General features: G+C 49.3%; 1 protein-coding gene across 1 annotated transcript; it reads left to right on the top strand.

Annotated features, from left to right (window-relative positions):
- Nucleotides 1–2411: 2411 nt before the first annotated feature.
- On the top strand, nucleotides 2412–14094 carry SCD (stearoyl-CoA desaturase; the record flags this gene model as incomplete). The annotated part of the gene is made up of 6 exons (XM_084244654.1): nucleotides 2412–2438; nucleotides 2959–3241; nucleotides 7458–7588; nucleotides 9532–9737; nucleotides 11170–11402; nucleotides 13895–14094. 6 exons carry the CDS (start codon nucleotides 2412–2414, stop codon nucleotides 14092–14094), a joined length of 1080 nt encoding a protein of 359 aa, XP_084100780.1.
- Nucleotides 14095–15373: the final 1279 nt, after the last annotated feature.

Below are 15373 nucleotides of genomic sequence, written 5' to 3'. Positions count from 1 at the left end.
AAATATTATAAAAATACTAATCACATATTTATAACTTAAAACGACGCTGACCTAATACCTGACACAAAACTCATGCATTCCCCATATTACTCCTACCAATCAGGCATAATTTGGTGGCAAGCTACTAAGAGTTCTAAGTAGTGGGTGACATGGGATATGGCCAGATGAACTTTGGCCTAAGTGATAATGCCAGTACTAAGTGATTCCAGCAATAATACCTATGAATCTAAATGAGAAGGCAGTGTCCAGGGAATCCTGATTATTATTTTTAGATTGTTCTTGATGAAGTTCTTGAAGACTTAATGAAGTCTGGAGAAAACCAGGATCAAATATACTCAGGTAGCTAAAGAAAGCTGTGCAAGGTCGCACAGCCACCTTCAACAAGCCATAATTAATGAGAGTACAGCCCCAAAGACATCCTGAATCTCCTCCCCTGAAGAATAACCCTAATGTTGGCAGAGGAATAAAGCAAACATTGCAGAGAGCCTGAAGAGGAGCAGCATGCACATACTTATTGTTCACACGCCAAGTACTTTTGAAGCATGATGAGACAAGCTAGCCATATCTGAAGGCATCTAGTCTCATTTCAGAATTTTCACACTGGACAGGGAGGCAGAGCTGGGATGAAGGTGCCTGGAGACTGGCCCAGAAGTTGGCCTGATCCTGAGATCTGTGACCAGTAAGGGAGCTCCTCGTGGGCAGTCCCCAGTGTACCTTCCCGAGAAGGTACCCCGGGCACAAAATTCCTTATTTTCTATTCTTCCCAGAAGATCTTGGGATAGTACGGGGGAGCAGGGGCTTAGGTGTGGAAGCAGGCTGGGGAAAGGCAGAGCCTGCCAACTTCCGAGCTTACTCTTTTGGCAAGATTCCCATAGGGCCAGAAAAGATAGGGGTGGTGGGGAGACTGTTAAGTCGGAGAATCTCCGACTTGAGCGAAGATTAAAGGCTTCAACTCTGTCTTTTCTGCACTCGAGACCCAGCTGCACCACGCACGGGCTGCTGTGACCACAGCCAAGTTATTGAATCCCTCCATATCTCACGTCCCTCCTCTTGCAGCGGTCGGCGTGGACTACCCATGTCAGGGTCACAGTGAGGACGAAACAAAACGCTCCTCGTGAGCTGGCTTGCAGTAATAATTCAACACCTGTTAGATATTCGTGTTCACACACAAGTCCTGTCCCAACTTCTGGGCGAAAGCACACGTCTGTGCTTCCTGCCTTTTCCAAGAAGGAGCTTCCCAACTTAAAACCCGACAATCTGAAGACTCTGCAAACATCCCGTCCGCGCTCTGGGGGCGCCCGCACCGGGGTGGGATGGCCGCGGGCGGCCGGGTCCTCCGCGGAGCGCGCGCAGAGGCGGCACCCGGTGCGCGCGTGCAGGTCCGCACATAGGTGGCTCCTGCGTGTGCGCCGCCGCCCGCGCGGGCGACCGGAGCGGGGCCCGGCTGGGAGCGGGTGGGCGGGGCCCAGCCATTGTTCCGCGGCGGCCGGAGCCCCCACGCTCGGCCGGGAGGGGGGCGGCGCAGCGGCGGCCCCTCTCCTCCCGACGCGCGCCCGCGGCCACGTCTCCCTCCCACGCGGCTCCGCAGCGGGCCGGCGCCACGGCGCTGGGCGCGGTGGTCGCCCCCGTGGCTTCCTCGCCGCATCCTGTGCAACTTCCCCGGCACCCAGCCGCCCGCGAAGTGCGGGGGGCCAGCCCCGGACGGGCACCCACCCCCATCCCCGGCCGAGTCCTCTCCCGCTTCCGGAGGGCGAGCGCCCGAGCCCGCCGAGGCCGCGGGGTGCCGGGCAGGGGCCCAGCGGCCGGTCGGAGAGCAGCCGAGAAGCTTAAGGGGAGGGAGGGGGGCGCGGAGCTCGCGGCACAGGGAACAGCAGATTGCGCCGAGCCAATGGCAGCGGCAGGACGAGGTGGCACCAAATTCCCTTCGGCCAATGACGCGCCAGAGTCTGCAGAACCATTAGCATTTCCCCAGGGGCAGGGCAGGGGCAGGGGATGCGGCTGCTGTGCCTCGGTGCCTTCTGCAGCATCCAGTTTTGGCGTCTCCAGCCCCCTGCGCGCCTCGGCTTCTGTCTCCTCCCCTTCCCGCCCATGTGGGGCTCCCGCGGCGAGCCAACTCTGCGCACTTTGCCCCTTGTTGGCAGCGAATAAAAGGGGTCAGAGGAAATACGGGACACCGTCACCCACTGCCAGCCCTAGCCTTTAAATCCCTAGCCCGGGGAGATCCAGGCAGAGCGTGCAGGGTCTGGCCACGGATCCCGAGCGCGAGGCGCTGAGCAAGGTTCCGAGCGCAGCGCAGCTGATCATCGTGCAAAAGCGGACTCCGGAGCCCGGTCCCCGCTCCCTGCCGACTGTCCGAACTCCGCTCCGCAGTCTCAGTCCCGAGAAAGTGATCCCAGCGTCGGAGAGCCCAGATGCCGGCCCACTTGCTGCAAGAGGAGGTGAGCTTGCGAGCCCTGGCCCGCAGACCGCGGGGTGGCGGGCGCTGGGTGGGCTTCTAGGTGACCGCTTGCTGGGGCAAGAGTTGCGAGCTTCGCGGAAGGCATAGCCATCTTTTGCGAGTTGCACTACTGCCTTCAATTTGTTGGGAATATGGATTGCAATTTGGGGACGTGATTTTCTCCAACTTTCGTTTCTTAAGCTTTGATGGAAAATCCGGTGGTGTCGGTGCCTTTATGTGTGTGTGCTTGCGGATTTTCCTTTGTGTGTCTTAGGGGTGCGAGTGTTTTACCCTCCTTCCTATTGCCCCTTCACCTTTAGGTTTCACCCCCCCCCTACTCAATCTATCTGCGCAGTTGCTGGGAACTTTCCTCATCTCGCTTAGGAGGAGCTGGCTCTCAGTTAACCTGGGTTTCGGAGCAGGGTCTGTACTCCACTCCCCCCCAGCCCGAGGCTAGTGGCCCCTGCTACCTCCACGTGTCTTCTCCTCTCTCCTGACTTTCCGCTTCCTCCGCCTTCCAGATCTCTAGCTCCTACACTACCACCACCACCATCACAGCGCCTCCCTCCAGAGTCTTGCAGAATGGAGGAGGCAAGTTGGAGAAAGTTCCACTGTTCTTGGAAGAAGACATTCGCCCTGAAATGAAAGATGACATCTATGACCCAAGCTACAAGGACCAGGAGGGTCCAAAGCCCAAGCTTGAATATGTTTGGAGAAACATCATCCTTATGAGTCTGCTACACCTGGGAGCCCTGATTGGAATCACCATGATCCCGTCCTGCAAGCTCTATACCTGTCTCTGGGGTAAGAGGTTCCTTGTCCTTCTGACCCAGCTCCTTGCCACTCTTTATAAAGCAGGATCCAACATGGAACACAGATACCTCCAGGTCCAAGTTTCCCCAGCCATGTCTTTTTGGTGCCCTGAAATGCTGAGTGGGCTGAGAACAGAATCTAGGGAGATTGGAATGCAGAAGTATCAGTTCTGGGCATCCCTTAGTATGACGATTGGAGAAGGAGTTGACTGTTGGGGAAGGAGCCCTGAGACCGTGTGCTGTGGGCTTTGGAGCGAGTATACCTGGTCCAGAGAATCAGCTTTCCCTGAAAAAGCTTTTCTGTTTGAGTCACTTGTGTGGCTGCATGTCCTGGCAGCCACAAAAGAATCCAGGCTCCTGCCTGGAGGCAGGGGAATGGGGACTAGACCAGTGACTTGAGAGGCTACAGACTGAGCACAGTGGCCAGGAAAAGAAAATGCTCAGGCAGAGAGTAGAAGGGAGCGGTGGCCATCCACACAACTATTTAGCCCTAACCCCTTGGCCTCCCCAGCCTTCTTTGTTACACAGAAAGATGAAGAAGGCTCCTGTGTAAGCCAAGATCCATGACTATGTGGGTCTGTAAGTCCATCTAGATATTAAGAAAGTTACAAATGCACCCAACAAAATGCTCTTGAACGAAATAAGGTTGCAGAGATGTTCCATGTGCCATTCCCCATTTAACCTGTCTGTCCCCTCTCTCCTGGTGCCAAGAAGTTCCTCCTTGCCAGGGACAGCCAGGTCTGGCCAGAAAAGAGAGCCCCTCGTGAGCAGCCGGGCCTTGAGGCTGTCTCGCTGAGGCAGAAAGTTCTCCATTGGTCTCTGAGCTGCCCTCACTCGGTTCTCTCAGGGACCCATGGGGCTGGGCTGACAGCAGGACCTTGCTTCCAGCACATGCATGTGCTTTGCGGGCATTGTCACCCCCGCACCGTAAGTTGGAGACGGGAAGCGGGGAACAGGGAGTTTGAAAGACTCAGGGTGTCCAAGTGAGCTCTCTTTGAGGTGGGTGAACCAGAACTCCCTCTCCAGGAATAGTTTTCGGACTCCCAGGGCAGTGTGGAAGTGCTTGCTGGCAGCTGTACTCTCGGGACGGGGAGGAGGGTTAGTGCAAGAGCTGGTAGGCCAAGCTAGCTGGTTCCTCAGGATCTCTTAGGTCTACCGGTGGTAGAATCCAGTCCCTGGGGCTCTATCTTGTGAAATCCACAGTGAAAGGTGACTGAGTAGATCCCCTCTCTGGGGAGCTCAGTGTGTCCGGGTAGAAACGGGTGACAGTTCTTGTTGCGAGTTAGGAAGGCGGCTCCTCAGGTTATGTGTGTGTCATTGCTAGGGCAGGTCATGAGCAAAACATGTTCCTCCACAGAAAAAGAGTGACTCTGTTCTCTCGCTCCTCTAAGAACACAGCAGAACTTTAATTGCAGCCAGAGGAATCAAGAGCAATATAAGGATCTCCCCAGGAGAGTCCTCTCTCCACCTCTCCCCAATTCAGGAATCCTCACAGGTCGTTTTGTCACCACAAGCCCCATTCAGCCTCCCCAGTCCTCCCTCGTGGGCCTCTTGAAACAGAGTTTGGTCAGATAGCCTCTCCTGGGTCCTCTTCCTTGGCTGTGTTGCCGGGAGCAGAATGCTACCCCCAATCCAAGGCTATGCCTGCTACCTTTGGGTACCCTTCCCAGGTGTGTACTGTGCCTCTTGGACAAAGAAACATGGCAGGCAGAGACTGGATGGTGTGACTTTTCACTCCTACCCTGAGCTCTGTGATGGAGGACTTTGTTGATGGAATGACTGACTAGATCATGGGAATATCAGAGAACTCTGTCTTAAGGAACAAGAGGAATTGGGGTCTCACCTGAGTTTAGAAGCTTAGCTTTCCTTTTTGGCTTTATTCCTAAGGACAGTGTTACCTTAGCAACTGTTGTGATTCCAGCCTTTCTCTTGTCTCAGAAGAGCCCTGAGAGTAGGGTAGGGCTCAAGGGGTATCTCTAAGGACCTAGGGGCAAAATTTTTTAGAGCTAAAGCTTGAGATTTTGTTTAACCATCAATCTGGACATTGATAGAGGATGAATCTTTGATAGGCTGAGAGATGTCTACAAAAGGACTTGGGGGGAGGGGCTCCCTGGTAGCATAGGGGCCTCCCTGGTGGTGTAGGGATTCAGTCTCAGCACTATCACACTATCACCCCTGCAGCCTGAGTTCGATTCCCAGTCAGGGAGCTAACCCACGTTTGGCACAGCAGACCTCTCCTGTCTCTCCCACTGCTCCCCTCAGCAGTGTATTTAAGTAATTCTGCCTGTTCTGCTCCCCACTCTGTCTTTTTTAAAAAGTTTTATTTATTTATAGAAGAACTGGGGTACAGGTCAGAGGCGCAGGAGGGTGAGAGAATTCACCAGAGACAGAGTAGGGAACAGAACAGCCAGACATGGACCAAAGACACTGCTGAGGGGAGCAGCGGGCAGGGCAGGAGAGGTCTGCTGCGCCATGTGGGTTTCTCCCTGGCTGGCCAGGAATCGAACACGCTCTGCAGAGGCTGAGGACAGCTTCACAGCGTGGTGCTCAACCCGCTGTGCCACCCACCGGGGAGGCCCTAAATAAATAAATCTTTTAAAGAAAAAGGACACTGGATTATTTTCCCAGTTTTCCTGTTAATACTCGGATCTCAGGTAGTTTCTGAGAACTTGCCAGGGGCATCTGTGGCTCCAAACAACCCTAGTAGCTTCCTTGTTTCTGGCCTGAGTGATTCTGCTCTCCTGCAGAAAGCCAGTTTTCTTTCTCCATGTTGATTTACAGCTCTGGCTCAGGCTGATACTGCCTCTGGGGAGATAGCACCACATGGCTTCAGGCTAGTAAATCACTTGGGGTCCTAATCCTAGCCCAGAAGCCCTATGGACGTAACTTTCTTTGGGATAGACTGCAGCCCCTGGCTCTCTCACAGGAAGAATAGGAGGGGTGGGGGGAGAGGAGGTGGGGCTATTTAGGAAACTGGTTTCTATGGCCAGAGAACACAGGACAATTTGTTACAATGTGTGGTATCTCCAACTGCAACAAGTTCTGTGACCACTGAGGAGCTATTGTTTCTAGCTGTTTCCCTAGGAATGAAACATTGTCAATAGTCACTGCTCCACCAAGGCCTCAGTCCCTGCCTCCTAGAGCTACTGACCAGAGGAAGATGGCTATACTCAGCAGCTCGCTGCCCACTTAGGGATTGCATCTGGCACCTCCTGAGCTTGCTGGCCTCCAGGAAGTTGAGGCAGAACAATGTAGGGGTGCTCCAGCAAGTCTTATGCCACTGTTGCCTAGAATTAACTAGAGGGAGTAAGGGCGGGCAGGAAAGTGGCAAAGAAAAGACACAAAAACTGTGTACATATCCTGGGAAGCAGCTGGAACATAAACTGCTGACAGAAAAACCTGGTTTCAAATCATGGTTCCATTTCTTCCTTGCCATTTCTTCCTTACCACAGATAAACCCTTAACTCTCTGAGCATCTTTTCTTTAAGTGCAAAGCAAGGCTATTAAACCCCATTCAAGGTATTCAGTGAGTCAACCCACAGAAAATATGGTACACAGGTGGTAAAGAACAGCAAACATGACTTCCAAAAGTATTAGATGAGTCAGAGAATATAAAGGCCTTGGCAAAGCTTAAGACACTGTAGATATGACTTACATGCAGGGCAGATCCACCTCCCCCCATGTGGCCATACTGCCTACTAAAAAATTAAAATGCTTTTGTACCAGTTGGTCGGTAGACACATCTCTAAACCCCATAGTGCCCCCCAAGAACCCAGGGTCCCTTGCATTGATCAGTGCCTAGACCATACTGGCAGTTGCATATTTGAATACTATCCTTGCTTATGGGTTCTAGGCTCTGCAGGTGTAGTCTGTGGTCCTGAAGCCTTGGGGAGAGTTTAGGTGAAGGTCAGGGATCTGGGATGATGTCCTCAAGACTGAAAATGGCAAGTGACTAGGTGCTAAGAGTCCTGTTTTCTGTCCTGCATTTCTGAAGTTCCTGGAACTCAGTTTATTCCAATCCCCAGGTCAAGTGGATGCAAGACACTTTTTCAAGTAAAGGTGAAGAGGCCTGAGCCAGGCACCCCTGGAATTCAGGGTGTAACAAGATTCTCACCCAAGCCTAGAGGAAACACAGACTCTAACCTGAGACCATCATGTGACACTTCCCCCAGATTGAGTCTAATCACTGTCACTGTCTTCCCTGGCAGCGTTTCTCTACTATTTGATCAGTGCCCTGGGCATAACAGCGGGAGCTCATCGCCTGTGGAGTCACCGAACTTATAAAGCTCGGCTGCCCCTGCGACTCTTTTTGATCATTGCCAACACGATGGCGTTTCAGGTAAGAATTCACCTCTGTAGCTCTTTTCCTCCACTCTGTCGGCAATCCAGGGCAGAATGGAGGGGGTCAGGACCTAAGAGGAGCAACGGCTGGACAGCCACTTGCTTTCTCCTCTTTCCTTATTGCCACCTTAAGTCTAGGCCCTTAAGTTCATAAAGCATGAGGATATTTCTGAGTAACTGGAAAAGAGAAATAGGAGGGAACTAGGAAATACTTTCCTATATGATTTTTTTATCCAAAAGTCCCTCCCATTATCACATAATCTGGCTGTTGTGCTCTTGCATCCTAAGGAACCACAGTGCATAAGCCAGGAGTTAACTTTAGTTCCCAGGTAGGCATCCATCTTGCAGAACACACACACACACACACACACACACAGAGCACTGTTCTAAACACTTGATATTGATGACCTCATTTAATCCTCAGCAATCTTAGAAGGCAGGTACTTTATTATTGCTATTTTAAAGATGAGGAAACTGGGGGCCTCCCTGGTGACTTAGGGGTTAAGTCTCAGTGTTATCACCACTATAGCCTATGTTCCATCCCCTGCCAGGGAGCTGATGCACATGGCGCAGCAGACCTTTCTTGTCTCACCTGCTGCTCCCCTCAGCAGTGTATTTCAGTAGATCTGCTGTTTTTTTTTTTTTTTTAAAGATTTATTTATTTATTTATACAAGCACTGGGACTGGATATAGTCAGAAGCGTGGGAGGGTGAGAGAATTCACCAGAGCCAGAGTGGGGAACAGAACAGGCAGACTGATGAAATACACTGCTGAGGGGAGCCGTGGGTGTGGCAGGAGAGGTCTGCACGCCATGTGGGAACCTCGCCAGCAGCTGGGGTTTGAACCAGCGCTGCTGAGGCTGCAGGCAGCTTCGCAGCCCAGCGCTTAACCGCTGCGCCACCAGGGGAGGCCTCTAGATCCGCTGTTTTGCTCCCCACTCTGTCTCTGGTGAATCCTCTCACCCCTCCCCACCTCAGTTCTTCTGTGCATAAATAACTAAGTAAATAAATCTTTAAAAAATCTTTAAAAAAATAAAATAAATAAAGATAAGGATACTTGTCACTGACAGGTTAGGTAGATCAACATTGTGGTCCTATCTTGGGCTGACCAGGCCAAGTCAAATTTTGAGGTTTGTTGAGGCAGAAAGTATGTAGCAGACATACGTGACGGGGGTTGGAAGAGGGAGCCTATAGTTATTAAGCAGTGGCAATGGGCTTAGCTTGGGGCCAGAAGTAGGCAGTCAAGTTGGTCCTCTTCTTCATGTCAGTATTCCAGGTACTTACCATAGTTGCACCATAGTTGCATAACCACCTCTGCCTTAGCACTTTATACCTTGAAGACATTCTTGATGTCCTGCAGAACAAAGGGTAGGAAGAGATATTGGCACATTGTCTCGGGGATAGGGCGAGTCACAGAGGATCCCAGAGGTCATTTGGAACTGTGGCCAATATCTCCATTTACATGCTTGGTCTTGTTGAGTTGTACAAGCTGTCTTTTGCAGAGACATCAGCTTGGAAGCTCTCTGCTGGTTTCATCTACCAACTACACCCCACGCATTCTCTGTGCCCAGGCATTTGGACATCCCACAAGGTCCGAATGTTTCTTCCTTGAAGAATTGCATTCTGCTTTTCTAATGAAACTATCCAAGCTCTGTATGATCTACCACCATCCTCCACACCATATAACCTTCAAGAAGCAATTAGTTCTAGTCTGTGGAATAGATTCTGTGGTCCTGGGACTTTGAGTTGCTTTTCCACTTAGGTTTTAGTGGCAAGTTGGGGAAGAGAGGAGCCGACTCCATTACTTCTTTGGAGCTCTGACCCCTGGGTGTTTTCTGAGATTGGGCTAAGAGTCATGGTGTCTTGCTCACTATCTATTGGGACTCCCCTAATCTAAGAGTGTGTCTCCTCAGACCTATGTTGCTATTCTCTATTCCCCCAGAATGATGTTTTTGAATGGGCCCGAGATCACCGTGTCCACCACAAGTTTTCAGAAACAGATGCTGATCCTCATAATTCCCGGCGTGGCTTTTTCTTTTCCCATGTGGGTTGGCTGCTTGTGCGCAAGCACCCTGCTGTCAAAGAGAAGGGTGGTTTGCTAGACTTGTCTGACCTAAAAGCCGAGAAACTGGTGATGTTTCAGAGGAGGTAAGTGATGTGATGATGGGGAGGGTTTGGGGAGGCTGGTTTAGGAATTTTTTCCAATGATATAAAGTATGAGCAAAATAAGAAACATCCTGGGTTTGCATATTCAAAATCATAACTTAGAACCCCAATTTTTAACAGCCTATAGCCTCACAGTTACAGACTATCTTTCTTTGTTAGCTATTTTATTTAAACCAATCAAATTCAATATATGTTTATTGACCTAGGATATTCATGCATATAGAGATGAATGTGTCAGAGCTCTTACCTTGAATACTTCCATAGCTGGGGGGGGGTCATATATTTCCTAGCCAAATATATGATTAACAAGGTAAAATACTTCCTATACCATGAGAGGCACATAGGGGAGGGATACCGTGTGGAGGGGAACACCGGGGAAGGGTTTATGAAGAAAGTAGCTTTGGAATCTACCAGTGGATGGAGATTTTCACAGGTGTATATGGGGAGGGGCAGTGCAAATAGTAAGACCAGAATGAGCTTAAGCATGTTCCAGCAATAGAGTCCTTTTGTTTGAAGTATAGGGTGTGGTAGAAAAGAAGACCAGAAAGGGAGACTGATGCTGTTCTTAAAAGTACACTTAGGTTGAATTCAATAGACAACAGGAAAGCAGAGTGTTTTGAACAGAGCTGTGGTGTGGTTGGAGCTGTAATTTGGAAGGATCACTCCTGGGGCAGGTGAAAGGAGCCATGGAACCAAAGAGATGAGAGGCAGGACCAGGCGTTAGGAGGTAACAATCTCTGCCTGGTCGCGGTGGCATGGAATGGAAAGGAGTTGGGTGCAGGGAATACCAATGATGCCAGAGGGGAGACTTGGCTGCTGAAGGGATGTAGGCAATCAGCTCTCTTGGAACGGCAATGGCCGGGTCCGCATTCGAGAGAGTGAAAAGTGGGACAGGGCTTCCGGAGAGACAGACCTGTAGGCGGGCAAGGACACTCATTGTGCCTCTGAAGGAATAGAAGAGCAAGGCCGAGAGGGTGGCAGCAGGACTGGGAGGCCAGGCTCTCCACACACACTGCAGGCAAGAGAAAGGCACCCAGAGACAGAATGCAAAAACTGCCGAAGGAGAGCTCTGATTATTGGTTTGGACTTTCCCTGTTTTCCCAACATGGGAGTATGCTATCATTGAGAAAAGAGAGAGCAGTGGATTTAGAATCAGGAGACAAGCCTTTCAGTCCTTGCTCCACCAGTTCCTAGTGGTTGGATCCTAGAAAAGTCATTTAACCCCTCACTAGCTCTCCTGACAGTGAGGGAGTAACACTAACTCACAAAAGCTTCCCCACTCCATTGTGACTTGCTGTTTGCTGCCACACTGCACTCATAAGTTTCAGGGAAAGAGACATCCAGTGGCAAATCAGGCAGGTCTCCGAGCCCTCTCTTTCCCGGACTCGGACTCAGCCTGTGACCTCTCACGCAGGTACTACAAATCCGCTGTCCTGCTGATGTGCTTCATCCTGCCCACGCTGGTGCCCTGCTATTTCTGGGATGAAAATTTTCTGAACAGTTTGTATGTGGCCACTTTCTTGCGTTACGCCATCGTGCTCAACGCCACCTGGCTGGTGAACAGTGCTGCCCACATGTACGGCTATCGCCCTTACGACAAGAACATCAATCCCCGAGAGAACATCCTGGTTTCACTGGGAGCTGTGGGTAAGTCAGTCTAAAAAGAATAGGTTCAAAAACAACAATGTCTCTGAGTCCAGGTTCCAAAACAATCCCCAGATGTTATATGCAATAAGCCCCTTTGGGTTTTCCTTTTCTCAGTCACCTCTGGGCTGGACTGCAACCCTGCTTATGTCAGGGGATACGTGTGTCAGTCATCTTGGTGGCCAAAAGCCTAGTGTTTCATATTTAAATATGCCATATAAAATGTAGAATTACTCATTAAGATTTGGTTCAGTAAACTTTATCTGCACACTCTTTTCAGATAGGCAATATTTGAAGTCTCTGCCAGGTTGCATTGCCTGGTGATGCCAATATGAAGGATGTCAAAGCCTGTACTACAGTGGCCTTTTACTGTCACCTATTTCTCTTCATTCAGTGTCATAGCCAGAGTCTAAGGCAACAGGGTCCTATCATCTGTCTCCATTTATTTATTGTCTTTCTTTTCAACTAAATAGAGATCTTGACTAAGTTTTCCCTAAGCAGACGCAGTGGCCTCTTCTTTCTCACCAGTCATGAGAACTGTGTCATCCAAGATACCTGGGTGGACTCGTTGCATGTGGATGCACAACTTGGTCTAGCCTGCGCTTTTTTTTTTTCTTCTCTGTAGCCTCAACCCTAACAGTCCTTACTTCCTGTGCCCCTGGCATTCTTTCCCTATCTCTTTAACTTGTACATCTCCTCCCTCCTCTCAGGCACCTTCTTACATTGTCTGTGTTCTCATTCTGAGTGATGCTTGAAATAAATTACCTAGGCTATAGAAGCCTGAGCTTTTCATAGAAATGGAAGTTTCTGGAATGAGTTCTGTCCTGTACTGTAAATGGACCTAAAGTGAGGTTCTCCAGCTCCAGCCTCTATGACATCAGTTCAGGGTGGCTGCCAGCACCATACTTGGTCCTAGCATTCATTCTCTACACCTGCCACCCTCCTCACTCATCACCACACTCTGTCTTCTGTAGTTTGGTTTCCTGCCTTTTTTTTTTTTTTAAGATGTTAAACTTTATTTTTTTAAATTAATTTATTTATTTATACAAGCACTGGGTACAGTCAGAAGTGCGGGAGGGTGAGAGGATTCACCAGAGCCAGAGCAGGGAGCAGAGCAGGCAGAAGGACTGAAGTACACTGCTGAGGGGAGCAGCGGGCGGCAGGAGAGGTCTGCACGCCATGTGGGACCCTCACCTGGTGGCCAGGGATGGAACCGGCGCTGCAGAGGCTGCAGGCAGCTTCGCAACCCAGCGTTTAACTGCTGTACCATAGAGGAGGCCCTTTATGCCTTTCTAATCTTTGTCTCCTTGAATTACCTCCCCTACGGTCACATGCTCTACCAAGGTTGACCTCCTCCCTTGAGCCTCTCATGGGCTGTCTCTCACTGTCCCAGTTGCACCCATTGGCCCTCCCTTTTTTCTTCCTTGGGTATGGGTGTGTCTGATTCAGTTTTAAATCTGATTAAATATAGGCCTGGTTAGGTTATGCAGAGCCTGGCTGCAAAGCTATTTATGAAAATTAGTAATCCTCTCAGTCCTTCTAGCCTTGGGGTTACTCTGCCCTCCTACTCAGTTCACACTATGGGTAATCAGGTATCACAGAGAGAGGACATACCTGGAGATGCACCGGATGATGTCATTTACTCTGCAGGACTTCCTTCTCTCACTTGTTATTAATACCATTAGTCTTTGCTGGGGTCCTTTTATCTTCAAAGGGCTCAAGTGGATCTTTTATTAGTTATTATTAGTTATTTCTTGCCTGGCTTTATCACAGTCTCCTAAGGGTCATTGTTGATGTTATTGAATGTGTTCAGAAAGAAGCGTCCCGCCAAGGATTAGAGAACTTGCTGTCTACAGAGGTTCCAAGACTTTCTGCATTACAGAAATTATCCTGACTCTGGAAGTTCTTTGCTTTTCCTCTGTCCAGCAAATGCACTGTATATCTCAGAATCTCAGGAGTTAGAGGGAAGATAGATGCATTTTGATTCTTATCCCCTCAGAGAGCTTCTGCTTTATCAGCATGTCCCCACACTGGGATCGAAGCTTAAAGAATTAGAAGCCAGAGCAGTCCACTCTGAATCGATGGTGACTAAGAAAGTCAGGCCCCTGGTTGAGCCTCCTTTCTTCTGCCTTTTGGCTATTAGTTACCATGCTCTACGAAACACAGCAGAAGTTCCTGTTCAGTATGTACATACACAGCCTTTAGGATTCTGGAATTTTCAAATCCATTCCAGTAGTAAGTTTCTCTTTAGTCATCTTATCCTCTGTAATTGCTGGTTCCCTTCCCACAAAGACTCCCAGCAAGCTGGGGTTGACCAGGGTCTTCCCAGTCATCTCTTAAGAGAGTTTTGAGATCTTTTGGTTCATAGTAGAAGAGACTGGCTTCATTCAACAACAGAAGTTTCTCCTCGGTCCCAGGTGCTTTCCTCGGCGTGGAGAGCAGGAGGCGGCGAGCCACAGTGTAGCTTCATAATGTTCTCCTTGCTTTTGTTTCAGGTGAGGGCTTCCATAACTACCACCATACCTTTCCCTATGACTACTCCGCCAGTGAGTACCGTTGGCACATCAACCTCACCACATTCTTCATCGATTGTATGGCTGCCATTGGCCTGGCTTATGACCGGAAGAAGGTATCCAAGGCTGCTGTCTTGGCCAGGATTAAGAGAACTGGAGATGGAATCTTCAAAAGTGGCTGAGTTTTGGGTCCTTTAGGGTCCTTTTCCAAAAGCCAGCCAGGCAGAGTTTTAATGTTCTGTTTATTAACTACTGAATAATGCTACCAGGATGCTAAAGATGATGTTAACCTATCCAGTACAGTATTCTTTTAAAATGCAAAAGTATTGAAAGCCAACAACTCTGCCTTCATGATGCTAAGCTGATATTCTTCTCTTTTAGTCCCATTGTCCTTTGTTTTATTCCTATCACCTTTCTTTCTCGTCCCCCTCACTGCCTCCCAGGCAAATAGCTAGTCAGTCATTGGTGGGTGTCCGGCTTCCAAAGCTTAGACAACCTTTCTGTAGTCCCAAGCAAGTGATTCTTGCCCCAGATAACTCTTTCCTTGAGCTGTTCTGAGCTTTAAGGTAGATGACTCAAGCTAGAGAAATGACAAATCTTTTCGGAAGGCCCCTGTTAATTACCTTCACACCAGCCTCTTGCCAAATGGGATGGAAATATAACCATTTGGAATGAAGCTTCTAAAAAACAGGTAAATTGCCAGGGGAGAGAGTTAGCATGCATGGTTTGATTGATAAGTAAGGATGGGATGAAGTGGGAAACAAGGCAGAAACCTCCCACTGTGATCAGACACACAACTGCCTGCATGGAAAGGACTTGAAGCCCTCCCCTCCCCCCCACACACACATGCTTCCTTTCTCTTCTCACCAAGTAAGGAGTGGCGATGGAGCTCAGCAGTGCTATAACAAACAAACAAAAAAAGTCTCAAAGTCCCAATATCATTCAGGCTGCAGATAAAGTAGTATTGTTTGAAGTAACATTGGTCTATGCTGGGAAGGCCTGGGTTTTTTTTTTTTTGTTATTTTTGTCTGTTTGTTTATTTTGTTTTTTAAATGACAGGAAGATTTATTATTTCATATAACAAGAAGTCTTGAGTTTGGGTGTTTCCAGAATTGGCGAATCCAGTAGCATCTTTCTTTTCTGCCACCTTTGGGATGTTGATGCATTCCCCTCCTAGTAATAAGGTGGCTGCAGCATTTCCAGACAAGAAAGGAATGCATTGGTAGTGTGGTGGTGAACAGAGCTGCCTTCCAAAAAAGGAAGAATTTTAGGAGGTAGAGCTGGATCAGACATAAACATATATACATATATGCTTAGTTTGGAATATTAAAGTAATTCAGACTATTTCCCTCGGACACGAGGGGCTTAAAGAAATGGAAGGTGGGAAGGAGTTAGGTGGGTTGTTTACTTTCCCCTCACTGCTGGCCAGGAGATGGAGAGGTTGAGGGCAGCATCTGTAGG

Source organism: Talpa europaea (genome assembly GCF_964194135.1).
Source record: "Talpa europaea genome assembly, chromosome: 10".
NCBI lineage: Eukaryota > Metazoa > Chordata > Mammalia > Eulipotyphla > Talpidae > Talpa > Talpa europaea.
This window is presented reverse-complemented; position numbering and strand designations above follow the sequence as displayed.